Source organism: Oncorhynchus kisutch, unplaced genomic scaffold (assembly GCF_002021735.2).
Source record: "Oncorhynchus kisutch isolate 150728-3 unplaced genomic scaffold, Okis_V2 Okis03b-Okis08b_hom, whole genome shotgun sequence".
Lineage (NCBI taxonomy): Eukaryota > Metazoa > Chordata > Actinopteri > Salmoniformes > Salmonidae > Oncorhynchus > Oncorhynchus kisutch.
Window position 1 is genome coordinate 20,101,091 of NW_022261980.1, and position 27,384 is coordinate 20,128,474.

At 44.9% G+C, this 27,384-nt stretch overlaps 1 protein-coding gene across 3 annotated transcripts in view; it reads left to right on the forward strand.

Annotated features, from left to right (window-relative positions):
- LOC116359630 (A-kinase anchor protein 13-like) overlaps positions 1-27,384 on the forward strand; it is a 92,674-nt gene that overhangs the window by 49,171 nt on the left and 16,119 nt on the right. For 2 of the 3 annotated variants that reach the window (XM_031812657.1, XM_031812659.1), the window contains exons 11-21: positions 9,032-9,108; positions 9,470-9,644; positions 9,993-10,069; positions 12,941-13,122; positions 13,409-13,491; positions 16,850-17,083; positions 20,350-20,529; positions 20,965-21,035; positions 23,361-23,405; positions 26,113-26,163; positions 26,455-26,913. In XM_031812657.1, coding sequence (XP_031668517.1) covers positions 9,032-9,108; positions 9,470-9,644; positions 9,993-10,069; positions 12,941-13,122; positions 13,409-13,491; positions 16,850-17,083; positions 20,350-20,529; positions 20,965-21,035; positions 23,361-23,405; positions 26,113-26,163; positions 26,455-26,913 — 1,634 coding nt within the window. The remainder of the gene's footprint in view (positions 1-9,031; positions 9,109-9,469; positions 9,645-9,992; positions 10,070-12,940; positions 13,123-13,408; positions 13,492-16,849; positions 17,084-20,349; positions 20,530-20,964; positions 21,036-23,360; positions 23,406-26,112; positions 26,164-26,454; positions 26,914-27,384) is intronic. The other variant, XM_031812658.1, reaches the window with a different exon arrangement.

A 27,384-nucleotide genomic window follows, 5' to 3' on the forward strand; every position in this document is an offset into this window, starting at 1 on the left:
GAGAGCTGGGAGTCTTCCTGGGTAAGTCTCTAAGAGCTGGGGGTCTTCCTGGGTAAGTCTCTAAGAGCTGGGGGTCTTCCTGGGTAAGTCTCTAAGAGCTGAGAGTCTTCCTGGGTAAGTCTCTAAGAGCTGAGAGTCTTTCTGGGTTAGTCTCTAAGAGCTGAGAGTCTTCCTGGGTAAGTCTCTAAGAGCTGGGAGTCTTCCTGGGTAAGTCTCTAAGAGCTGAGAGTCTTCCTGGGTAAGTCTCTAAGAGCTGGGAGTCTTCCTGGGTAAGTCTCTAAGAGCTGGGAGTCTTCATGGGTAAGTCTCTAAGAGCTGGGAGTCTTCCTGGGTAAGTCTCTAAGAGCTGAGAGTCTTTCTGGGTAAGTCTCTAAGAGCTGGGAGTCTTCCTGGGTAAGTCTCTACGAGCTGAGAGTCTTCCTGGGTAAGTCTCTAAGAGCTGGGAGTCTTCCTGGGTAAGTCTCTAAGAGCTGGGAGTCTTCCTGGGTAAGTCTCTAAGAGCTGGGAGTCTTCCTGGGTAAGTCTCTAAGAGCTGAGAGTCTTTCTGGGTAAGTCTCTAAGAGCTGGGGGTCTTCCTGGGTAAGTCTCTGAGAGCTGGGAGTCTTCCTGGGTAAGTCTCTAAGAGCTGGGGGTCTTCCTGGGTAAGTCTCTAAGAGCTGGGGGTCTTCCTGGGTAAGTCTCTAAGAGCTGAGAGTCTTCCTGGGTAAGTCTCTAAGAGCTGAGAGTCTTTCTGGGTTAGTCTCTAAGAGCTGAGAGTCTTCCTGGGTAAGTCTCTAAGAGCTGGGAGTCTTCCTGGGTAAGTCTCTAAGAGCTGAGAGTCTTCCTGGGTAAGTCTCTAAGAGCTGAGAGTCTTCCTGGGTAAGTCTCTAAGAGCTGGGAGTCTTCCTGGGTAAGTCTCTAAGAGCTGGGAGTCTTCCTGGGTAAGTCTCTAAGAGCTGAGAGTCTTCCTGGGTAAGTCTCTAAGAGCTGGGAGTCTTCCTGGGCAAGTCTCTAAGAGCTGGGAGTCTTTCTGGGTAAGTCTCTAAGAGCTGAGAGTCTTCCTGGGTAAGTCTCTAAGAGCTGGGAGTCTTTCTGGGTAAGTCTCTAAGAGCTGAGAGTCTTCCTGGGTTAGTCTCTGAGAGCTGAGAGTCTTCCTGGGTAAGTCTCTGAGAGCTGAGAGTCTTCCTGGGTAAGTCTCTAAGAGCTGAGAGTCTTCCTGGGTAAGTCTCTAAGAGCTGAGAGTCTTCCTGGGTAAGTCTCTAAGAGCTGAGAGTCTTCCTGGGTAAGTCTCTAAGAGCTGAGAGTCTTCCTGGGTAAGTCTCTAAGAGCTGAGAGTCTTCCTGGGTAAGTCTCTGAGAGCTGGGAGTCTTCCTGGGTAAGTCTCTAAGAGCTGGGAGTCTTCCTGTGTAAGTCTCTAAGAGCTGGGAGTCTTTCTGGGTAAGTCTCTAAGAGCTGAGAGTCTTCCTGGGTAAGTCTCTAAGAGCTGGGAGTCTTTCTGGGTAAGTCTCTAAGAGCTGAGAGTCTTCCTGGGTAAGTCTCTAAGAGCTGGGAGTCTTCCTGGGTAAGTCTCTAAGAGCTGAGAGTCTTCCTGGGTAAGTCTCTAAGAGCTGGGAGTCTTCCTGGGTAAGTCTCTAAGAGCTGAGAGTCTTCCTGGGTAAGTCTCTGAGAGCTGGGAGTCTTTCTGGGTAAGTCTCTAAGAGCTGAGAGTCTTCCTGGGTAAGTCTCTAAGAGCTGAGAGTCTTCCTGGGTAAGTCTCTAAGAGCTGAGAGTCTTCCTGGGTAAGTCTCTAAGAGCTGAGAGTCTTCCTGGGTAAGTCTCTGAGAGCTGGGAGTCTTCCTGGGTTAGTCTCTAAGAGCTGAGAGTCTTCCTGGGTAAGTCTCTAAGAGCTGGGAGTCTTCCTGGGTAAGTCTCTAAGAGCTGGGAGTCTTCCTGGGTAAGTCTCTAAGAGCTGAGAGTCTTCCTGGGTAAGTCTCTAAGAGCTGGGAGTCTTCCTGGGCAAGTCTCTAAGAGCTGGGAGTCTTTCTGGGTAAGTCTCTAAGAGCTGAGAGTCTTCCTGGGTAAGTCTCTAAGAGCTGGGAGTCTTTCTGGGTAAGTCTCTAAGAGCTGAGAGTCTTCCTGGGTTAGTCTCTGAGAGCTGAGAGTCTTCCTGGGTAAGTCTCTGAGAGCTGAGAGTCTTCCTGGGTAAGTCTCTAAGAGCTGAGAGTCTTCCTGGGTAAGTCTCTAAGAGCTGAGAGTCTTCCTGGGTAAGTCTCTAAGAGCTGAGAGTCTTCCTGGGTAAGTCTCTAAGAGCTGAGAGTCTTCCTGGGTAAGTCTCTAAGAGCTGAGAGTCTTCCTGGGTAAGTCTCTGAGAGCTGGGAGTCTTCCTGGGTAAGTCTCTAAGAGCTGGGAGTCTTCCTGTGTAAGTCTCTAAGAGCTGGGAGTCTTTCTGGGTAAGTCTCTAAGAGCTGAGAGTCTTCCTGGGTAAGTCTCTAAGAGCTGGGAGTCTTTCTGGGTAAGTCTCTAAGAGCTGAGAGTCTTCCTGGGTAAGTCTCTAAGAGCTGGGAGTCTTCCTGGGTAAGTCTCTAAGAGCTGAGAGTCTTCCTGGGTAAGTCTCTAAGAGCTGGGAGTCTTCCTGGGTAAGTCTCTAAGAGCTGAGAGTCTTCCTGGGTAAGTCTCTGAGAGCTGGGAGTCTTTCTGGGTAAGTCTCTAAGAGCTGAGAGTCTTCCTGGGTAAGTCTCTAAGAGCTGAGAGTCTTCCTGGGTAAGTCTCTAAGAGCTGAGAGTCTTCCTGGGTAAGTCTCTAAGAGCTGAGAGTCTTCCTGGGTAAGTCTCTGAGAGCTGGGAGTCTTCCTGGGTTAGTCTCTAAGAGCTGAGAGTCTTCCTGGGTAAGTCTCTAAGAGCTGAGAGTCTTCCTGGGTTAGTCTCTAAGAGCTGAGAGTCTTCCTGGGTAAGTCTCTAAGAGCTGGGAGTCTTCCTGGGTTAGTCTCTGAGAGCTGAGAGTCTTCCTGGGTAAGTCTCTGAGAGCTGGGAGTCTTCCTGGGTAAGTCTCTAAGAGCTGAGAGTCTTCCTGGGTAAGTCTCTAAGAGCTGAGAGTCTTCCTGGGTAAGTCTCTAAGAGCTGGGAGTCTTCCTGGGTAAGTCTCTAAGAGCTGAGAGTCTTCCTGGGTAAGTCTCTGAGAGCTGAGAGTCTTCCTGGGTAAGTCTCTGAGAGCTGGGAGTCTTCCTGGGTAAGTCTCTGAGAGCTGGGAGTCTTCCTGGGTAAGTCTCTAAGAGCTGAGAGTCTTCCTGGGTAAGTCTCTAAGAGCTGGGAGTCTTCCTGGGTAAGTCTCTAAGATCTGAGAGTCTTCCTGGGTAAGTCTCTAAGAGCTGAGAGTCTTCCTGGGTAAGTCTCTAAGAGCTGAGAGTCTTCCTGGGTAAGTCTCTAAGAGCTGAGAGTCTTCCTGGGTAAGTCTCTGAGAGCTGGGAGTCTTCCTGGGTTAGTCTCTAAGAGCTGAGAGTCTTCCTGGGTAAGTCTCTAAGAGCTGAGAGTCTTCCTGGGTAAGTCTCTAAGAGCTGAGAGTCTTCCTGGGTAAGTCTCTGAGAGCTGGGAGTCTTTCTGGGTAAGTCTCTAAGAGCTGAGAGTCTTCCTGGGTAAGTCTCTGAGAGCTGGGAGTCTTTCTGGGTAAGTCTCTAAGAGCTGAGAGTCTTCCTGAGTAAGTCTCTAAGAGCTGGGAGTCTTCCTGGGTAAGTCTCTAAGAGCTGGGAGTCTTTCTGGGTAAGTCTCTAAGAGCTGAGAGTCTTCCTGGGTAAGTCTCTAAGAGCTGGGAGTCTTTCTGGGTAAGTCTCTAAGAGCTGAGAGTCTTCCTGGGTAAGTCTCTAAGAGCTGGGAGTCTTCCTGGTTAAGTCTCTAAGAGCTGAGAGTCTTCCTGGGTAAGTCTCTAAGAGCTGAGAGTCTTCCTGGGTAAGTCTCTAAGAGCTGAGAGTCTTCCTGGGTAAGTCTCTGAGAGCTGGGAGTCTTCCTGGGTTAGTCTCTAAGAGCTGAGAGTCTTCCTGGGTAAGTCTCTAAGAGCTGAGAGTCTTCCTGGGTTAGTCTCTAAGAGCTGAGAGTCTTCCTGGGTAAGTCTCTAAGAGCTGGGAGTCTTCCTGGGTTAGTCTCTGAGAGCTGAGAGTCTTCCTGGGTAAGTCTCTGAGAGCTGGGAGTCTTCCTGGGTAAGTCTCTAAGAGCTGAGAGTCTTCCTGGGTAAGTCTCTAAGAGCTGAGAGTCTTCCTGGGTAAGTCTCTAAGAGCTGGGAGTCTTCCTGGGTAAGTCTCTAAGAGCTGAGAGTCTTCCTGGGTAAGTCTCTGAGAGCTGGGAGTCTTCCTGGGTAAGTCTCTGAGAGCTGGGAGTCTTCCTGGGTAAGTCTCTAAGAGCTGAGAGTCTTCCTGGGTAAGTCTCTAAGAGCTGGGAGTCTTCCTGGGTAAGTCTCTAAGAGCTGAGAGTCTTCCTGGGTAAGTCTCTAAGAGCTGGGAGTCTTCCTGGGTAAGTCTCTGAGAGCTGAGAGTCTTCCTGGGTAAGTCTCTGAGAGCTGGGAGTCTTTCTGGGTAAGTCTCTAAGAGCTGAGAGTCTTCCTGGGTAAGTCTCTAAGAGCTGAGAGTCTTCCTGGGTAAGTCTCTAAGAGCTGAGAGTCTTCCTGGGTAAGTCTCTAAGAGCTGAGAGTCTTCCTGGGTAAGTCTCTGAGAGCTGGGAGTCTTTCTGGGTAAGTCTCTAAGAGCTGAGAGTCTTCCTGGGTAAGTCTCTGAGAGCTGGGAGTCTTTCTGGGTAAGTCTCTAAGAGCTGAGAGTCTTCCTGGGTAAGTCTCTAAGAGCTGAGAGTCTTCCTGGGTAAGTCTCTAAGAGCTGAGAGTCTTCCTGGGTAAGTCTCTGAGAGCTGGGAGTCTTCCTGGGTAAGTCTCTAAGAGCTGAGAGTCTTCCTGGGTAAGTCTCTAAGAGCTGGGAGTCTTCCTGGGTAAGTCTCTAAGAGCTGAGAGTCTTCCTGGGTAAGTCTCTGAGAGCTGGGAGTCTTCCTGGGTAAGTCTCTAAGAGCTGAGAGTCTTCCTGGGTAAGTCTCTAAGAGCTGAGAGTCTTCCTGGGTAAGTCTCTAAGAGCTGAGAGTCTTCCTGGGTAAGTCTCTAAGAGTTGGGAGTCTTTCTGGGTTAGTCTCTAAGAGCTGGGAGTCTTTCTGGGTAAGTCTCTAAGAGCTGAGAGTCTTCCTGGGTAAGTCTCTAAGAGCTGAGAGTCTTCCTGGGTAAGTCTCTAAGAGTTGGGAGTCTTTCTGGGTTAGTCTCTAAGAGCTGGGAGTCTTTCTGGGTAAGTCTCTAAGAGCTGAGAGTCTTCCTGGGTAAGTCTCTAAGAGTTGGGAGTCTTTCTGGGTTAGTCTTTAAGAGCTTTGAGTCTTTCTGGGTAAGTCTCTGAGAGCTGGGAGTCTTTCTGGGTAAGTCTCTAAGAGCTGGGAGTCTTTCTGGGTAAGTCTCTAAGAGCTGAGAGTCTTTCTGGGTTAGTCTTTAAGAGCTTTGAGTCTTTCTCGGTTAGTCTTTAAGAGCTGAGAGTCTTTCTGGGTTAGTCTCTAAGAGCTGGGAGTCTTTCTGGGTAAGACTCTAAGAGCGGCAGGGTAGCCTAGTGGTTAGAGCGTTGGACTAATAACCGGAAGGTTGCAAGTTCAAATCCCCGAGCTAACAAGGTACAAATCTGTCGTTCTGCCCCTCAACAGGCAGTTAACCCACTGTTCCTAGGCCGTCATTGAAAATAAGAATTTGTTCTTAACTGACTTGCCTAGTTAAATAAAGGTACAAAAAAAATGAGCTGAGAGTCTTTCTGGGTTAGTCTCTAAGAGCCGATATAAGTCAAAACTGTAACAGGGCCGGTCAGGAACATTCAATGCCTTCTTGGTGAGCAACTCCAGTGTATACCGTATTTGGCCTTCTGTTTTAGGTTGTTGTCCTGTTGAAAGGTGAAAACATCTCCCAGTGTAGATTTGGCCTTGTGTTTTAGGTTGTTGTCCTGTTGAAAGGTTCATTTGTCTCCTAGTGTCTGTTGGAAAGCAGACTGAACCAGGTTTTCCTCTAGGATATTGCCTGTGTTTATAGCTGTATTCCGTTTCTTTTTATCCTTAAAACACTCTGTAGTCCTTGCCGATAACAAGCATAGTCATAACATGATGCAGCCATGTGATGTGTGATGTGTTGGATTTGCCCCAAACATAACATTTTGTATTCAAGACAAAAAGTTCAGTTCTTTGACACATTGTTTGCTGTATTACGTAAGTGGCTTGTTGTAAACAGGATGCATTTAGGTTAGTATTGTGGAGTAACTACAATGTTGTTGTATACAGGATGCATTTAGGTTAGTATTGTGGAGTAACTACAATGTTGTTGTAAACAGGATGCATTTAGGTTAGTATTGTGGAGTAACTACAATGTTGTTGTAAACAGGATGCATTTAGGTTAGTATTGTGGAGTAACTACAATGTTGTTGTAAACAGGATGCATTTAGGTTAGTATTGTGGAGTAACTACAATGTTGTTGTAAACAGGATGCATTTAGGTTAGTATTGTGGAGTAACTACAATGTTGTTGTAAACAGGATGCATTTAGGTTAGTATTGTGGAGTAACTACAATGTTGTTGTAAACAGGATGCATTTAGGTTAGTATTGTGGAGTAACTACAATGTTGTTGTAAACAGGATGCATTTAGGTTAATATTGTGGAGTAAAACTACAATGTTGTTGTAAACAGGATGCATTTAGGATAGTATTGTGGAGTAACTACAATGTTGTTGTATACAGGATGCATTTAGGTTAGTATTGTGGAGTAACTACAATGTTGTTGTAAACAGGATGCATTTAGGTTAGTATTGTGGAGTAACTACAATGTTGTTGTAAACAGGATGCATTTAGGTTAGTATTGTGGAGTAACTACAATGTTGTTGTAAACAGGATGCATTTAGGTTAGTATTGTGGAGTAACTACAATGTTGTTGTAAACAGGATGCATTTAGGATAGTATTGTGGAGTAACTACAATGTTGTTGTAAACAGGATGCATTTAGGATAGTATTGTGGAGTAACTACAATGTTGTTGTTGTAACGGCGTTCTTCGTTTGTCGAAAGAGAGTCGGACCGAAATGCAGCGTGGTGGTTAATCATGATCTTTAATGAAGAAAACAGTGATACATGAAATATCTTATAAATACAAAAACAACAAACGGAACGTGAAACCTAATACAGCCTATCTGGTGAACACTACACAGAGACAGGAACAATCACCCACAAAAGACAAAGCGAACTCAGGCTACCTAAATACGGTTCCCAATCAGAGGCAACGAGAAGCACCTGACTCTGATCAAGAACCGCCTCAGGCAGCCAAGCCTAACTAGACACACCCCTAAACCTAGCAATCCCAAATCCTATAAAACCCCAATACGAAACACAACACGTAAACCCATGTCACACCCTGGCCTGACCAAAATATATAACGAAAACACAAAACACTAAGACCAAGGCGTGACAGTTGTAAACAGGATGCATTTAGGTTAGTATTGTGGAGTAACTACAATGTTGTTGTAAAAAGGATGCATTTAGGTTAGTATTGTGGAGTAACTACAATGTTGTTGATCCATCCTCAGTTTTCTCCTATCACAACCATTCAACTTTGTAACTTTTAAGCCTCATGGTGAAATCCCTGAGCAGTTTCCTTCCTCTCCAGCAACTGAGTTAGGAGGGATGCCTGTATCTTTATAGCGAGTGTGTGTATTGATACACCATTCAAAGTGTAATTAGTAACTTCACAAAGGGATATTCAATGTCTGCTTTTAGATTTTTACCCATCTACCAATAGGTGCCCTTCTTCCCAAGGCAGTGGAACACCTCCTTGGTCTTTGTGGTTGAATCTGTTTGAAATTCACTTCTCGACTGAGGGACCATATAGATAATTGAATGTGCGGGGTACAGAGATGATGTAGTCAAAATCATGATAAACACTGTTATAGCACACAGAGTGAGTCCATGACCCTTATTATGTGACTTGATAATTTAGCATTTCGCTACACTCGCATTAACATCTGCTAGCCATGTGTATGTGACAAATAAAATTTGATTTGATTAGATTTTTTAAATACGTTTCTTACCACTACAAAGAGGTTGAATACTTATTGACTAAATTCTTTTCAGCTTTTCATGTTTAATTCATTTCTAAAAAACATGATTTGAATTTGACATTATGGGGTATTGTGTGTAGGCCAGTGACAAAAAATATCTAAATTAATTATTTTTTAATTCAAGACGTAATACAATAAAATGTGGAATAAGGCAAGGGGTGTGAATACCTGGCCCTGGTGAAATGTAGTGCACTATATATTTGGAATAGGGTGCTATTTGGGACTCAGTCCTTCTTAGTGGTGCTTTTAGAGGAGTTCTCCTGCCAGTTTGAATGAAGAGAGGAGGAGGAGGAGGAGGAGATGGTCTGTTATACTGAACGCATAGTGGAGCTTCATCTAGAATGAAGAGAGGAGGAGGAGGAGACTGTCTGTTATTCTGACCATATGGTGGAGCTTCATCTAGAATGAAGGGAGGAGGTCGAGGAGACTGTCTGTTATACTGACCACATGGTGGAGCTTCATCTAGAATGAAGAGAAGAGGAGGAGGACAAAGAGACTGTCTGTTATACTGACCATATGGTGGAGCTTCATCTAGAATGAAGAGAGGAGGAGGAGGAGGAGGAGGAGGTCGAGGAGACTGTCTGTTATTCTAACCATATGGTGGAGCTTCATCTAGAATGAAGGGAGGAGGAGGAGGAGGTCGAGGAGACTGTCTGTTATACTGACCACATGGTGGAGCTTCATCTAGAATGAAGAGAGGAGGAGAGGGAGGAGGAGGAGGAGGAGGAGGACGAAGAGACTGTCTGTTATACTGACCACATGGTGGAGCTTCATCTAGAATGAAGAGAGGAGGAGGAGGAGGAGACGGTCTGTTATACTAACCACATGATGGAGCTTCATCTAGAATGACACTAATCTTTCATTCGTGTGTGTGTGTGTGTGTGTGTGTGTGTGTGTGTGTGTGTACTTTGACCCCCCCCCCCCCCCCAGAGAATGAGGAAGACCATGAGGACCTGAGTGATGCTCTATACCAGGTCAAGGAGGTCATCACTGCAGTGGACAGCAAGGTAATATAATAATAATATATTCATATTAGGTCAACTGAAATGTGTTAATAATGTATTAATAATAGGTGAACTGACCTATGGTAATAATTGTCATGTTGCTAGGTGAACTGACCTATGGTAATAATTGTCATGTTGCTAGGTGAACTGACCTATGGTAATAATTGTCATGTTGCTAGGTGAACTGACCTATGGTAATAATTGTCATGTTGCTAGGTGAACTGACCTATGGTAATAATTGTCATGTTGCTAGGTGAACTGACCTATGGTAATAATTGTCATGTTGCTAGGTGAACTGACCTATGGTAATACTTGTCATGTTGCTAGGTGAACTGACCTATGGTAATAATTGTCATGTTGCTAGGTGAACGAGCATGAGAAGAAGAGGAGGCTGAAGGACATCTACAGCCGGACAGACAGCAAGTCCATTATGAGGATGAAGAGCGGTCAGATGTTTGCTAGAGAGGACCTGCTCAGAGGGAGAAGATTGCTGTATGATGGACCTTTGCAGTTGAAGAACTCACAGGGGAAACTCAAGGGTGAGGACACCAAGCGTTCTGTTTCTGTCCCTGCATTTAAATGTTGTTCTCTGGTGTGAGGAATACAAGCAAAAACACCAATCTCTTTTCTCAATTTCTGACTCTCGCAATCGAGTATCCATTTATTTAAATGGTATCTCAAGCTCTCTTTCTGTGTGATAGACACTGCAATAAGGAATTTGCTTGGAACTTTTTTTACTTAATATTCCTTTGAATGTTTTTAATTTGTAACTTTTGAAAATGTATTTCCCTGACCTCTAACCTCTGGACTCCTCTCTCTAGATGTAACAGCCATGCTTCTCTCTGATATCTAACCCTGACCTCTAACCTCTGGTCTCCTCTCTCTAGATGTAACGGCCATGCTTCTCTCTGATATCGTCGTCTTCCTACAGGAGAAAGACCAAAAATTCGTTTTTGCCTCTCTGGTAGGTGATTGGTTAAGACCAGAAATATGTAAATATCTCTTTGGCTCTTTGGTATCTTATTGGTTTAGTCAATTTTTCCATTACAATCAAGTCATTTAGCAGACACTCTTATCCAGAGTACCTTACAATCATCAGAATTACATAATTACATCTCTGGAATGTGATTGGTTGATCCTCCCACTCAGTATTAATAATGGGTCTATTCAGTACCACAACACAAGTCAGAGTTAGTTATCAAAGTCCATCTTTAATTATATGAGCTCTATCACAACCCTGTGACTCTCAGATCAATTCAGTGTCTATCAATGAACTCTCTGAGAGCCCCCTCTACATTGCAACTGAGATCCTTTAATAGCAAAGAACACACATAGTCAGACAGCATAGACATAATAAATCGTTCAGCTTTGTCTCCTTACTCAAACCCAGAACCATAAACCAATCCTCCATATCAACAGGCATATATCAAATTGTCATTTAGATACAACCAATTCTAAATACAACCAATCCTGGACAAGCTCACGGGGAGCATAGAATGATTCCAGACACTGCCATCCTCCTCTCCCAGATGGGAAAAGTAGGGAGTGACTGGCACACAGACACAGTAGAGCAAAAGATATGTTTACACATGATGACACCTTGACCTCTCACCTCTCTGTGGCCCATGCAACTTAGTCTTGACATAGAACAGATAACTGCCAATGGCCACCACTATAGTACAACAAAATACATTCTTATGAGAAATAACACATAAGCATATGATGAATATAAAACATCTTATCTATGTTACCCACCAATTCTGATTATTCCCCAACACGGTTCGTTGCTCCAGAGCCTTTCCGTTCACCTTCCCACTCCTGGGCCAGACTACACTCAATCATATGACCCACTGAAGAGATGAGTCTTCAGTAAAGACTTAAAGGAGACCGAGTTTGCGTCTCTGACCTGGGTAGGCAGACCGTTCCATAAAAATGGCGCTCTATAGGAGAAAGCCCTGCCTCCAGCTGTTTGCTTAGAAATTCTAGGGACAATTAGGAGGCCTGCGTCTTGTGACCGTAGCGTACGTGTAGGTATGTACGGCAGGACCAAATCAGAGAGATAGGTAGGAGCGAGCCCATGTAATGCTTTGTAGGTTAGCAGTAAAACCTTGAAATCAGCCCTTGCTTTGACAGGAAGCCAGTGTAGAGAGGCTAGCACTGGAGTAATATGATCAAATTTTTTGGTTCTAGTCAGGATTCTAGCAGCCGTATTTAGCACCAACTGAAGTTTATTTAGTGCTTTATCCGGGTAGCCGGAAAGTAGAGCATTGCAGTAGTCTAACCTAGAAGTGACAAAAGCATGGATTAATTTTTCTGCATCATTTTTGGACAGAAAGTTTCTGATTTTTGCAATGTTACGTAGATGGAAAAAAGCTGTCCTTGAAATGGTCTTGATATGTTCTTCAAAAGAGCGATCAGGGTCCAGAGTAATGCCGAGGTCCTTCACAGTTTTATTTGAGACGACTGTACAACCATTAAGATTAATTGTCAGATTCAACAGAAGATCTCTTTGTTTCTTGGGACCTAGAACAAGCATCTCTGTTTTGTCCGAGTTTAAAAGTAGAAAGTTTGCAGCCATCCACTTCCTTATGTCTGAAACACATGCTTCTAGCAAGGGCAATTTTGGGGCTTCACCATGTTTCATTGAAATGTATAGCTTGTGTGTCATCCGCATAGCAGTGAAAGTTAACATTATGTTTTCGAATAACATCCCCAAGAGGTAAAATATATAGTGAAAACAATAGTGGTCCTAAAACGGAACCTTGAGGAACACCGAAATTTACAGTTGATTTGTCAGAGGACAAACCATTCACAGAGACAAACTGATATCTTTCTGACAGATAATATCTAAACCAGGCCAGAACTTGTCCGTGTAGACCAATTTGGGTTTCCAATCTCTCCAAAAGAATGTGGTGATCGATCGTATCAAAAGCAGCACTAAGGTCTAGGAGCACGAGGACAGATGCAGAGCCTTAATGAAAAAGGTCTAGCGAGGAAAAAACTGAGACGTTGGTAAATGTGTTTAATGCAGATTTTGATTAAATGGTTATTAAAAGTCCAAGCGAAAGGTTTGGCTGGTAGCCAAGTAACAACACACAGCACACCCGCACGAAGTCCAGATGGTGTGACTTTGAGGCTGTGGTAAATAACATTTGTTGCTTAGTAACTCAAGTGAACGTACATTGAATTCTGCATTGTTGAGGAAGAGTTTGCAATTAAACCTTTCATTGTACTGTTTACACCAGCTGTATTCTGTAAACGTGACAAATAAACTTTGATTTGCATATAACTCTTTTAATAGCTCAATGACTAAGCAATATTGATGCCCAGAGAATAACCAGAGAGGTGATTCAGACATGGACACTGAGCTGCATGTCAAGGTGGATGATATTATGCAGACTTTCATATAAGGCTTAATCTCTCTCTCTCGCTCCCTTTCCAACTCCCTCTCTCATTCTACCTCTTTCTGTCCCACCCCTTTCCCTCCCTTCATCTTTATTGTATATTCTCTCTCTCTCTGTCTTCTTCTCTCTCTCCCCTCTATCCCTCTCTCTCTTATTCTCTCTCTCCCATCTATCACTCTCTCTCCTCTCTCTCTCTCCCCTCTATCCCTCTCTCTCTTATTCTCTCTCTCCCATCTATCACTCTCTCCTCTCTACCCCCACCCTCTCTCTCCATGTCACCTCTCTCCCCTCTCTCTCTTTCTCTTTCTCCCTTTCTTCTCTCCCTCTCCTCTTCTCTCTCCCCTCTCTTCTTCTCTCTCTGCCTCACTCTCCCTCTACCTGCCTTTTATCCATCCTTTAATCATCCCTCCCTCTCTTCCATCGCCCCGTAGGACCAGCGCTCCACAGTCCTCTCTCTCCAGAAGCTGATCGTTAGAGAGGTGGCTAACGAGGAGAAGGGTCTCTTCCTGATAACAGCAGGGATGGAGAAACCAGAGATGGTGGAGGTACACACTGCAACCAAGGAGGAACGCAACACCTGGATGCAAATCATACAGGAGGCCATGCAGTCCACGTAAGTCTGAACTCCGAACCATGGAGAGAGAGAGAGAATGTGCTACCATTCTGTACCTAGGGATGGACGGATGTACAATATGTTGTAATACTCTATTGGAGTATTGACTGTTCTCTGTCTGGCTTCATCACCTCATGGGCAGGCTGCCACTGTAGGCTACTCTACCCTAGGCTTTCTCAGCAGTAGAGAGAAGACTAGCGCTGTCAACAGGCTTCTATAGGATGCTAAGAGGACATGTGAATGGCTGGAAATGGGAGTGGTTTATACTAATGATGTTGCTTTACAGAGAGAAATATGAGGATGAGGAGAACCCCAGTGAAACAGAGGAGGACAAGAGACTGCTGGAGACCAAAGCTAAGGAGATGAGAGGTGAGGAGACTCCCTTGACCATAGACCCCCTCAGCCACTCTCAGCCCATCCCACCTATCACCATAGACCCTCTCAGCCCATCCCAACTATCACCATAGACCCCCTCAGCCACACTCAGCCCACCCCTCCTATCACCATAGACCCTCTCAGCCCATCCCAACTATCACCATAGACCCCCTCAGCCACTCTCAGCCCACCCCTCCTATCACCATAGACCCTCTCAGCCCATCCCAACTATCACCATAGACCCCCTCAGCCACACTCAGCCCACCCCTCCTATCACCATAGACCCTCTCAGCCCATCCCAACTATCACCATAGACCCCCTCAGCCACTCTCAGCCCACCCCTCCTATCACCATAGACCCTCTCAGCCCATCCCAACTATCACCATAGACCTCCTCAGCAATTATCAGCCCATCCCACCCATCACCATAGACCACCCTTGTTTGGTTTCAATGTGCCATATATTTTTCAATTGTTTTACATACATTTTTTAACCCTTTCTAATTGCATATTATCCACAGAGCTGAAGATTACAACCTTACTATGATATTGATTGTTATTTGTAAGATTCGTTTTATTAAGTGAATATTGTGATTTTTTTAAATCATTACTGAACCTGTGACCAGAAACAGCTACCATAATAAATTATCTAGTGTTTCTGTCTCTTCGTAACAAAATCTACAAAGCTAAGATTGTTGTATGACCCTTATATATCAAGGCACAAGGTGAGCCTCAGATGCAGACACAGGAGACAGATGGTTGGAGTCTTACAATGTTGATTAATCCAAAGGGGAAGGCAAGAGAATGGTCGTGGACAGGCAAAAAGGTCAAAACCAGATCAGAGTCCAGGAGGTACAGAGTGGCAGACAGGCTCGTGGTCAAGGCAGGCAGAATGGTCAGGCAGGCGGGTACAGAGTGCAGAAACAGGCAAGGGTCAAAACCGGGAGGACTAGAAACAGGAGAACGCAAAAAGCAGGAGAACGGGAAAAACGCTGGTTGACTTGGAAAAACATACAAGACGAACTGGCACAGAGAGACAGGAAACACAGGGATAAATACACTGGGGAAAATAAGCGACACCGGAAAGGGGTGGAGACAATCACAAGGACAGGTGAAACAGATCAGGACGTGACATTATATGTAGCATTCTGTTGGTGGCAAAAATGTTGTATCATAATTTGAAAAATGTGTTGTTTTTTGTCAGTTCGTACACCAGGTGCCATGGAATCGGTACATCGGGAAATCTCTTCCCATTTATTTTGCAACCTGTATGGCACAGCTGTCCAAATGTACAGGATAACGTTACATTTGGGGTTTACCTATAACTTGTACAGAGCATTTGGACCCCTTCATTTTCTCCTAATTTTGTTACTTATTCTAAAATTGATGAATGTTTTTTTCCCTGATCAATCTACACACAATACCCTGTAATGACAAAGCAAAAACATGTTTTTATAAATGTTTGCAAACGTATAAAAAAAACAGATACCTTATTTGCGTAAGTATTCGGTCCCTTTGCTATGAGACTTGAAATTGAGCTCAGGTGCATTCTGTTTCCATTGATCATCCTTGAGATGTTTCTACAGCTTGATTGGAGTCCACCTGTGGTAAATTTAATTGACTGAACATGATTTGTAAAGGCACACACCTGTCTATATAAAGTCCCACAGTTGACAGTGCATGTCAGAGCAAAAACTAAGCCATGAAGTCGAAGGAATTGTCTGTAGAGCACCGAGACAGGATTGTGTCAAGGCACAGATCTGCGGAAGGGTACCAGAAAATGTCTGCAACATTGAAGGTCCCTAAGAACATGGTGCCTCCATTCTTAATTGGAAGAAGTTTGGAACCACCAAGACTCTTCCTAGACTCTTCCTTTGCCTGGCCAAACTGAGCATTCGGGGGAGAAGTACCTTGGTCGGGGAGGTGACCAAGAACCCAATGGTCACTCTGACAGAGTTTTTAATCCCCTGGATTTCTAACTCCTTGATGTTCTTGTTGGGTCTAATTTTAATAGCCAGCATTTCAATGGCCATAATAAATAGATATGGAGACATTGGACAGCCCTGTTGTACTCCTCTTAAAAGAAAAAAAGAACTATTATTTACTATTTTACACCTGTGGTTGCTATACATAAATTTAACCGAATGTGTAAGAGATTCACCAAAATTAAAGTAATCCAGGCATTTTTATATAAATTCTAGTCGTACTTTATCAAACACCTTTTCAAAATCTGCTATGAAGACCAGGCCGGTTATCTTCGATGTTTCATAATGTTCAATTGTTTCAAGTAATTATATTATCACCAATGATGAACAATAATATCTGGTAAAACATTTTTTTGTTCTATGTTTATTTCTCCAGGATTTTATCAACACAACATCGAAGGGTCTGGTAGGCTTGCGTCACTGGGCAGCTCACGGCTGGGTTTCCTTTTGTAATCCGTGACAGTTTGATAGCCCTGCCACATCTAGTAGGATTTGTATTGACATTTTGACTGTCGGAGGTCGTAGCTGGATTTCTTATAAGCATTCGGATTGGTGTCCCTCTCCTTGAAATCGGCAGCTCAAGCCTTTAACTCAGTGCGGATGTTGCCTGAAATCCATGGCTTCTGGTTGGGATGCGCACGGTCACTGTGGGGACGACGTCGTCGATGCACTTATTAATAAAGTCAGTAACTGATGTAGTAAAACGCCTCAATGTTATTGGATGAATCCCAGGGACATATTCCAGTCTGTGCTAGCGAAACAACAGTCCTGTAGCTTCAGACCACTTCTGTATTGAGCTTATCACTGGTACTTCCTGTTTGAGTTCTCGCTTGTAAGCAGGAAGCAGGAGCATAGAGTTATGGTCAGATGGAGAGTGAGGAAGAGCTTTGTATGCGTCTCTGTGTGTTGAGTAAAGGTGATCTAGAGTTTTTTTCTCCCTCTAGTTGCACAGGACGTGCTGGTAGAAATGCCAAAGAGGGCATTTATTTATTATTTATATATTTGTTCATTTAAGTTCTGTTCAAATACCTAACTTCAGTATATATCAATGTTAGCTACAATCATAGCCACAGCAGTTCTATTGCCATCGGATGAGATGGAGACTGTGTTAGAGATGACGTATACTCTATAAGACATGGATGATTCTGTGAAGGGTACACTCATCAACACTAGCAATACCTCATCTCCCTTCCAGAGATGATTCTGTGAAGGGTACATTCATCAACAGTAACAATACCTCATCTCCCTTCCAGAGATGATTCTGTGAAGGGTACATTCATCAACAGTAACAATACCTCATCTCCCTTCCAGAGATGATTCTGTGAAGGGTACACTCATCAACAGTAACAATACCTCATCTCCCCTGCAGAGATGCTGAGGAAGAAGGATGAGCAGATCATGTGTATGCTGGAGGAGAAGATGGCCGTGTTTAGGGAGATGTGTGAGGTCCGGAGCCCTGGAACCCCCCCAGGAACAAGCCCAGGAGAGGACCAGGGCCCCAGTCAGGTCACCAGGGCCAAGGGGCTGTTCAGGGCTGGGAGCGGAGCGGGCTCTGAGGACGTACCTAAAGGAGAACCCATCATAAAGGGAGCACTACAGGAAGGTTAGTAGACAGACTAGTCTCTCACCATGAACATAACAGTAGCCCATCTAATGGGTACCAGGGGTGGAGGCCAGACTGTAGACATGGTGTGGTAACAGTAGCCCATCTAATGGGAACCAGGGGTGGAGACCAGACTGTAGACATGATGTGGTAACAACAGCCCATCTAATGGGAACCAGGGGTGGAGGCCAGACTGTAGACATGGTGTGGTAACAGTAGCCCATTTAATGGGAACCAGTGGTGGAGACCAGACTGTAGACATGGTGTGGTAACAGTAGCCCATCTAATGGGAACCAGGGGTGGAGGCCAGACTGTAGACATGGTGTGGTAACAGTAGCCCATCTAATGGGAACCAGGGGTGGAGGCCAGACTGTAGACATGGTGTGATAACAACAGCCCATCTAATGGGAACCAGGGGTGGAGACCAGACTGTAGACATGGTGTGGTAACAGTAGCCCATTTAATGGGAACCAGTGGTGGAGACCAGACTGTAGACATGGTGTGGTAACAGTAGCCCATCTAATGGGAACCAGGGGTGGAGACCAGACTGTAGACATGGTGTGGTAACAGTAGCCCATCTAATGGGAACCAGGGGTGGAGGCCAGACTGTAGACATGGTGTGATAACAACAGCCCATCTAATGGGAACCAGGGGTGGAGACCAGACTGTAGACATGGTGTGGTAACAGTAGCCCATCTAATGGGAACCAGGGGCGGAGACCAGACTGTAGACATGGTGTGGTAACAGTAGCCCATCTAATGGGAACCAGGGGTGGAGGCCAGACTGTAGACATGGTGCATTAGACCAAACAGTGGCTTCCAATGTCGCATTATCTTTCACTGTCTTCCTAATCTATCAGATGTTCTCATCTGATGTGAGAACGTACTGGGAAGGTTGATTGCAAAGAGCTTTTGATTTCGATTAGAAGATATTGGTGTAAAGATGAGAAACTCTTAATATCTACGGTACAGTACGGTCAGTAATCAAATTAAATCAAATACAATTTTATTTGTCACATACACATGGTTAGCAGATATTAATGCGAGTGTAGCGAAATGCTTGTGCTTCTAGTTCCGACAATGCAGTAATAACCAACAAGTAATCTAGCTAACAATTCCAAAGCTACTACCTTATAGACACAAGTGTAAGGGGATAAAGAATATGTACATAAAGATAAATGAATGAGTGATGGTACAGAGCGGCATAGGCAAGATACAGTAGATGGTATTGAGTACAGTATATACATATGAGATGAGTATGTAAACAAAGTGGCATAGTTAAAGTGGCTAGTGATACATGTATTACATAAAGATGCAGTAGATGATATAGAGTACAGTATATACGTATACATATGAGATGAATAATGTAGGGTAAGTAACATTATATAAGGTAGCATTGTTTAAAGTGGCTAGTGATATATTTACATCATTTCCCATCAATTCCCATTATTAAAGTGGCTGGAGTTGAGTCAGTGTGTTGGCAGCAGCCACTCAATGTTAGTGGTGGCTGTTTAACAGTCTGATGGCCTTGAGATAGAAGCTGTTTTTCAGTCTCTCGGTCCCAGCTTTGATGCACCTGTACTGACCTCGCCTTCTGGATGATAGCGGGGTGAACAGGCAGTGGCTCGGGTGGTTGTTGTCCTTGATGATCTTTATGGCCTTCCTGTGACATCGGGTGGTGTAGGTGTCCTGGAGGGCAGGTAGTTTGCCCCCGGTGATGCGTTGTGCAGACCTCACTACCCTCTGGAGAGCCTTAAGGTTGTGGGCAGAGCAGTTGCCGTACCAAGCGGTGATGCAGACCGACAGGATGCTCTCGATTGTGCATCTGTAGAAGTTTGTGAGTGCTTTTGGTGACAAGCCAAATTTCTTCAGCCTCCTGTGGTTGAAGAGGCGCTGCTGCGCCTTCTTCACGATGCTGTCTGTGTGGGTGGACCAATTCAGTTTGTCTGTGATGTGTACGCCGAGGAACTTAAAACTTACTACCCTCTCCACTACTGTTCCATCGATGTGGATAGGGGGGTGTTCCCTCTGCTGTTTCCTGAAGTCCACAATCATCTCCTTAGTTTTGTTGACGTTGAGTGTGAGGTTATTTTCCTGACACCACACTCCGTGTAGGTCGTCTCGTCGTTGTTGGTAATCAAGCCTACCACTGTTGTGTCGTCCGCAAACTTGATGATTGAGTTGGAGGCGTGCGTGGCCACGCAGTCGTGGGTGAATAGGGAGTACAGGAGGGGGCTCAGAACGCACCCTTGTGGGGCCCCAGTGTTGAGGATCAGCGGGGTGGAAATGTTGTTGCCTACCCTCACCATCTGGGGGCGGCCCGTCAGGAAGTCCAGTACCCAGTTGCACAGGGCGGGGTCGAGATCCAGGGTCTCGAGCTTGATGACGAGCTTGGAGGGCACTATGGTGTTAAATGCCGAGCTGTAGTCGATGAACAGCATTCTCACATAGGTATTCCTCTTGTCCAGATGGGTTAGGGCAGTGTGCAGTGTGGTTGAGATTGCATCGTCTGTGGACCTATTTGGGCGGTAAGCAAATTGGAGTGGGTCTAGGGTGTCAGGTAGGGTGGAGGTGATATGGTCCTTGACTGGTCTCTCAAAGCACTTCATGATGACGGAAGTGAGTGCTACGGGGCGGTAGTCATTTTGCTCAGTTACCTTAGCTTTCTTGGGAACAGGAACAATGCTGTCCCTCTTGAAGCATGTGGGAACAACAGACTGGGATAGGGATTGATTGAATATGTCCGTAAACACACCAGCCAGATGGTCTGCGCATGCTCTGAGGGCGCGGCTGGGGATGCCGTCTGGGCCTGCAGCCTTGCGAGGGTTGACACGTTTAAATGTTTTCCTCACATCGGCTGCAGTGAAGGAGAGTCCGCATGTTTTGGTTGCGGGCCGTGTCAGTGGCACTGTATTGTCCTCAAAGCGGGCAAAATAAGTTATTTAGTCTGCCTGGGAGCAAGACATCCTGGTCCGGGACGGGGCTGGTTTTCTTTTTGTAATCTGTGATTGACTGTAGACCCTGCCACATACCTCTTGTGTCTGAGCCGTTGAATTGAGATTCTACTTTGTCTCTATACTGACGCTTAGCTTGTTTGATTGCCTTGCAGAGGGAATAGCTACACTGTTTGTATTCGGTAACATAGTTATTATCATTTGGTTAGTGAAATCCTTTCTCTCTCTGCTCTTCTGCACTTTCTCTTTCCCCCTCATCTCTCAATCTCTCTGTCTCTCTCTCTCTTTCTCTTTCTGTCTCTCTCTGTGACAGTGGAGACATTGCAGGCGCTGGTGAACGGTACTCTGGGAGGAGCGATGGGGGGGCAGCAGGTGGTGTGGGTCCCAGAGACAGAAGGAGTGGGAGGAGTGGTGGGCCCGGGCCCTGTATGTCTCCTTCGCAGGGCCGAGACCTTCGGAGGCTTTGACTCTCAGCAGATACACATCTCTAAGAGTAAGACACCTCCCTGTCAGTAATACATAATAAGTATTCATTATCAAGGGTTGAGAAGCCTTGAGAGCCTCAGATGGGCCTCTGTTTTCCTTGTTTATCATGTCAATAATGGAGGTTAAGATCAAAGATGGATCCCTTTAACTTAGAGCTTCCATTTGATCAGTTTGACCTCATTATCAAGCCTTGGTGTGACCTCATTCTCAAGCCTTGGTTTGACCTCATTCTCAAGCCTTGGTGTGACCTCATTCTCAAGCCTTGGTGTGACCTCATTATCAAGCCTTGGTGTGACCTCATTCTCAAGCCTTGGTTTGACCTCATTCTCAAGCCTTGGTGTGACCTCATTCTCAAGCCTTGGTGTGACCTCATTCTCAAGCCTTGGTGTTTTGCCGGGCAACATGTCTTCTACATATCTGATGAGTGTCTTGTGTTGTATAGATGGGGACAAAGAAGAGGGAGAGGACAGAGCAGACCTTCGCAGGACAGAGTCCGATGGTGTACTGAAGAAGGTTACCCACATTCCACCAAGCTATATCTGACTGTATACCAGCTGGTGGTTCACAATACACCAAGCTATATCTGACAGTATACCAGCTGGTGGTCCTCAATCCACCAAGCTATATCTGACAGTATACCAGCTGGTGGTCCTCAATCCACCAAGCTATATCTATCTGACAGTATACCAGCTGGTGGTCCTCAATCCACCAAGCTATATCTGACTGTATACCAGCTGGTGGTCCACAATACACCAAGCTATATCTGACAGTATACCAGCTGGTGGTCCTCAATCCACCAATCTATATCTGACGGTATACCAGCTGGTGGTCCACAATCCACCAAGCTATATCTGACAGTATACCAGCTGGTGGTCCACAATACACCAAGCTATATCTGACAGTATACCAGCTGGTGGTCCACAATACACCAAGCTATATCTGACAGTATACCAGCTGGTGGTACTCAATACACCAAGCTATATCTGACAGTATACCAGCTGGTGGTCCTCAATACACCAAGCTATATCTGACAGTATACCAGCTGGTGGTACTCAATACACCAAGCTATATCTGACAGTATACCAGCTGGTGGTCCTCAATCCACCAAGCTATATCTGACAGTATACCAGCTGGTGGTCCTCAACACACCAAGCTATATCTGACAGCATACCAGCTGGTGGTCCACAATCCACCAAGCTATATCTGACAGTATACCAGCTGGTGGTCCTCAATCCACCAAGCTATATCTGACAGTATACCAGCTGGTGGTCCACAATACACCAAGCTATGTCTGATAGTATACCAGCTGGTGGTCCACAATACACCAAGCTATATCTGACAGTATACCAGCTGGTGGTCCTCAATCCACCAAGCTATATCTGACAGTATACCAGCTGGTGGTCCACAATACACCAAGCTATATCTGACAGTATACCAGCTGGTGGTCCTCAATCCACCAAGCTATATCTGACAGTATACCAGCTGGTGGTCCACAATACACCAAGCTATATCTGACAGTATACCAGCTGGTGGTCATCAATATACCAAGCTATATCTGACAGTATACCAGCTGGTGGTCCTCAATCCACCAAGCTATATCTGACAGTATACCAGCTGGTGGTACTCAATACACCAAGCTATATCTGACAGTATGCCAGCTGGTGGTCCTCAACACACCAAGCTATATCTGACAGTATACCAGCTGGTGGTCCTCAACACACCAAGCTATATCTGACAGCATACCAGATGGTGGTCCACAATCCACCAAGCTATATCTGACAGTATACCAGCTGGTGGTCCTCAACACACCAAGCTATATCTGACAGTATACCAGCTGGTGGTCCACAATACACCAAGCTATATCTGACAGTAAACCAGCTGGTGGTACTCAATACACCAAGCTATATCTGACAGTATACCAGCTGGTGGTCCTCAATCCACCAAGCTATATCTGACAGTATACCAGCTGGTGGTCCTCAATCCACCAAGCTATATCTGACAGTATACCAGCTGGTGGTCCACAATCCACCAAGCTATATCTGACAGCATACCAGCTGGTGGTCCTCAACACACCAAGCTATATCTGACAGTATACCAGCTGGTGGTCCACAATCCACCAAGCTATATCTGACAGTATACCAGCTGGTGGTCCACAATCCACCAAGCTATATCTGACAGTATTTCCAAAAGTGTTCTTCAGCTGTCCCCAAAGGATAACCATTTTGGGTTCCAGGTAGAACCTTCTGTGGAAAGGGTTCCATATGTAAACCAAACGGGTTCGCTGGTAGGATGTGTGTTTGTTTGTTTTGAGGCTCTGAGGCCATGTGTCTGACCAGGAAGTGGTCGAGTCGTTACAGTTCAGTACATCAAACTCATTACATCATTAACATATTGTACATGAACAGAGTCATTAGGATGCATTAATCTGCCTCTGCTATGAATTAGCCGTGGGACTCTTCCTGCCAAGCCCATCTCTAATACAGAACACTTAATAACACAGGACGCTAGTTGTGTAATAATAGACCTAATACAATGACTACAGTGGTGTCTTCCCAGCACATGGGGATAGCTCCAACACACACACACACACAGACCACACCCACACACCCAGACACACACACACACCACACCACACACACACACACACACACACACACACACACACACACACACACACACACACACACACACACACACACACACACCACACATACACACACACACACACACACACACACACACACACACACACACACACACACACACACACACACACACACACACACACACACACACTCCTCTCCTGTGTTCAGTAATGCTGGAGTTTTGTGTTGTCAGGGGGAGAATGCGACCATGATGCTGTTACTGAAGAGGAACACTGAGGTAAGAAAGATATCTGACCAGACTACCACATAAACATACACCCCAGACCCAGAACATATACACCCCAGACTCCAGAACATATACACCCCAGACCCAGAACATATACACCCCAGACTCCAGAACATATACACCCCAGACCCAGAACATAAATATACACCCCAGACCCAGAACATAAATATACACCCCAGACCCCAGAATATAAATATACACCCCAGACCCAGAACATAAATATACACCCCAGACCCAGAACATAAATATACACCCCAGACCCAGAATATAAATATACACCCCAGACCCAGAACATAAATATACACCCCAGACCCACAACATAAATATACACCCCAGACCCACAACATAAATATACACCCCAGACTCCACAACATAAATATACACCCCAGACTCCAGAACATAAATATACACCCCAGACCCAGAACATAAATATACACCCCAGACCCAGAACATAAATATACACCCCAGACCCAGAACATAAATATACACCCCAGACCCAGAACATAAATATACACCCCAGACTCCACAACATAAATATACACCCCAGACTCCACAACATAAATATACACCCCAGACCCACAACATAAATATACACCCCAGACTCCAGAACATAAATATACACCCCAGGCCCAGAACATAAATATACACCCCAGGCCCAGAACATAAATATACACCCCAGGCCCAGAACATAAATATACACCCCAGACCCACAACATAAATATACACCCCAGACCCAGAACATATACACCCCAGACCCAGAATATAAATATACACCCCAGACCCAGAATATAAATATACACCCCAGACCCAGAACATATACACCCCAGACCCAGAATATAAATATACACCCCAGACCCAGAACATATACACCCCAGACCCAGAATATAAATATACACCCCAGGCCCACAACATAAATATACACCCCAGACCCAGAATATAAATATACACCCCAGACCCCAGAACATAAATATACACCCCAGACCCAGAATATAAATATACACCCCAGACTCCAGAATATAAATATACACCCCAGACCCACAACATAAATATACACCCCAGACCCAGAACATAAATATACACCCCAGACCCAGAACATAAATATACACCCCAGGCCCACAACATAAATATACACCCCAGACCCAGAACATAAATATACACCCCAGACCCAGAATATAAATATACACCCCAGACCCAGAACATAAATATACACCCCAGAATATAAATATACACCCCAGACCCACAACATAAATATACACCCCAGACCCAGAACATAAATATACACCCCAGAATATAAATATACACCCCAGACCCACAACATAAATATACACCCCAGGCCCACAACATAAATATACACCCCAGACCCAGAACATAAATATACACCCCAGAACATAAATATACACCCCAGACCCAGAATATAAATATACACCCCAGGCCCACAACATAAATATACACCCCAGACCCCAGAACATATACACCCCAGGCCCACAACATAAATATACACCCCAGACCCCAGAATATAAATATACACCCCAGACCCCAGAACATAAATACACACCCCAGACCCAGAATATAAATATACACCCCAGACCCAGAACATAAATATACACCCCAGACCCACAACATAAATATACACCCCAGACCCAGAACATAAATATACACCCCAGACCCACAACATAAATATACACCCCAGACCCACAACATAAATATACACCCCAGACCCCAGAACATAAATATACACCCCAGACTCCAGAACATAAATATACACCCCAGACCCAGAACATAAATATACACCCCAGACCCCAGAACATAAATATACACCCCAGACCCCAGAACATAAATATACACCCCAGACTCCACAACATAAATATACACCCCAGACCCAGAATATAAATATACACCCCAGACCCACAACATAAATATACACCCCAGACCCAGAATATAAATATACACCCCAGACCCCAGAACATAAATATACACCCCAGACCCACAACATAAATATACACCCCAGATCCAGAATATAAATATACACCCCAGACCCACAACATAAATATACACCCCAGACTCCAGAACATATACACCCCAGACCCAGAACATAAATATACACCCCAGGCCCAGAACAAAAGCAGGTCCTCCAACCCTTCATAGTGTGACCTGCTGTCTGTTTTCTTCTTTCAGTTTCCCCAACCCTTCATAGTGTGATCTATCTCTGTTGTCTTCTAGCAGGTCCTCCAACCCTTTATAGTGTGATCTATCTCTGTTGTCTTCTAGCAGGTCCTCCAACCCTTGATAGTGTGATCCATCTCTGTTGTCTTCTAGCAGGTCCTCCAACCCTTTATAGTGTGATCCATCTCTGTTGTCTTCTAGCAGGTCCTCCATCCCTTTATAGTGTGATCCATCTCTGTTGTCTTCTTTTTTTAATTTTTTAAATTTTTTAATTTTACCTTTATTTAACTAGGCAAGTCAGTTAAGAACAAATTCTTATTTTCAATGACGGCCTAGGAACAGTGGGTTAACTGCCTGTTCAGGGGCAGAATGACAGATTTGTACCTTGTCAGCTCGGGGATTTGAACTTGCAACCTTCCGGTTACTAGTCCAACGCTCTAACTAGTCCAACGCTCTAACCACTAGGCTAACCACTAGGCTACCCTAGCAGGTCCTCCAACCCTTTATAGCGTGATCCATCTCTGTTGTCTTCTAGCAGGTCCTCCACAGTGTGAGCCACATCCATGACTTGCTCAGCACCCTGCAGGTCAGTGTCCTCACCTGTCCTCTCTCCTGATGACTTGGGACCAGCTGTATTGTACTTAACCAGAAGAAGCTGAATGACTCCTCCAGTTCACTCTGACTGTGTTTTTGTGCAGTGTATCGGTCACTATGTCCCCACAGACATTGGTATATCTGTGTCCCCACAGACAGTGGTATATGTGTCTCTGTGTCCCCACAGACAGTGGTATATGTGTCTCTGTGTCCCCACAGACAGTGGTATATCTGTCTCTTTGTCCCTGCAGGCAGTGGTATATGTGTCTCTTTGTCCCTGCAGGCAGTGGTAGTCCAGCAGGACAGCTTCATTGAGGATCAGCGCCAGGCTCTCACCAACCGCCCCGAACGCCTCACCTCCTTCTTCTCCTCCCGTCCCTCCTCACGCCACAACTCCCTGATCGAGCAGGAGAAACAGCGCAGCCTGGAGAAACACAGGCAGGAGACGGCCGCGCTGCAGCGCCAGCAGGCCACACACGACCAGGAGAAGAGGAGGAGGGAGAGGGAGTGGGAGGTACGGGAGCAGCAGCTGACAGACAGGGAGGTGCAGCTCCTGGTACAGGAAGAGGAGACGGGAAGGAGGAGCAGGGAGCTAGTTACGGAGAGGGTGGAGCTACAAAGGAAGAAGAAGGACTATCTGATAGATCTAGAGCGACTGAGAGACGCTCAGGGGAAACTAGATCGAGACAGAGAAAACATACACCGAGAAATGGAGAGGGTAGAACACATGAGAATGGCTAAGGTAAGATGCTATAATATCTATGATAATTATTCTAAACTATCTATCTATATTAAAATATATACCCTATAATATCGTATCATATTCAGAATATTGTATCTAACTATACTATTCATACTATAATATCCATATAATATCTATACTATAATATCTGTCATATTTATAATATATGATCTATACTATACATACTTTTATATCCATCAACTTTATTCTACACTATCTATGCTATAATATCTGTGCTAAAATATCTATCATATTAATAATATACTATCCATATTATATCTAAACTATACTATCTATACTATAATATCTATCATATTAATAATATACTAACTATATTATATCTAAACTATACTATCTGTACTATAATATCTATCGTTCTTATAATATATTTATAATATACTATCCATATTATATCTAAACTATAATATCTATACTATAATATCTATCATATTTAGAATATACTAACTATAT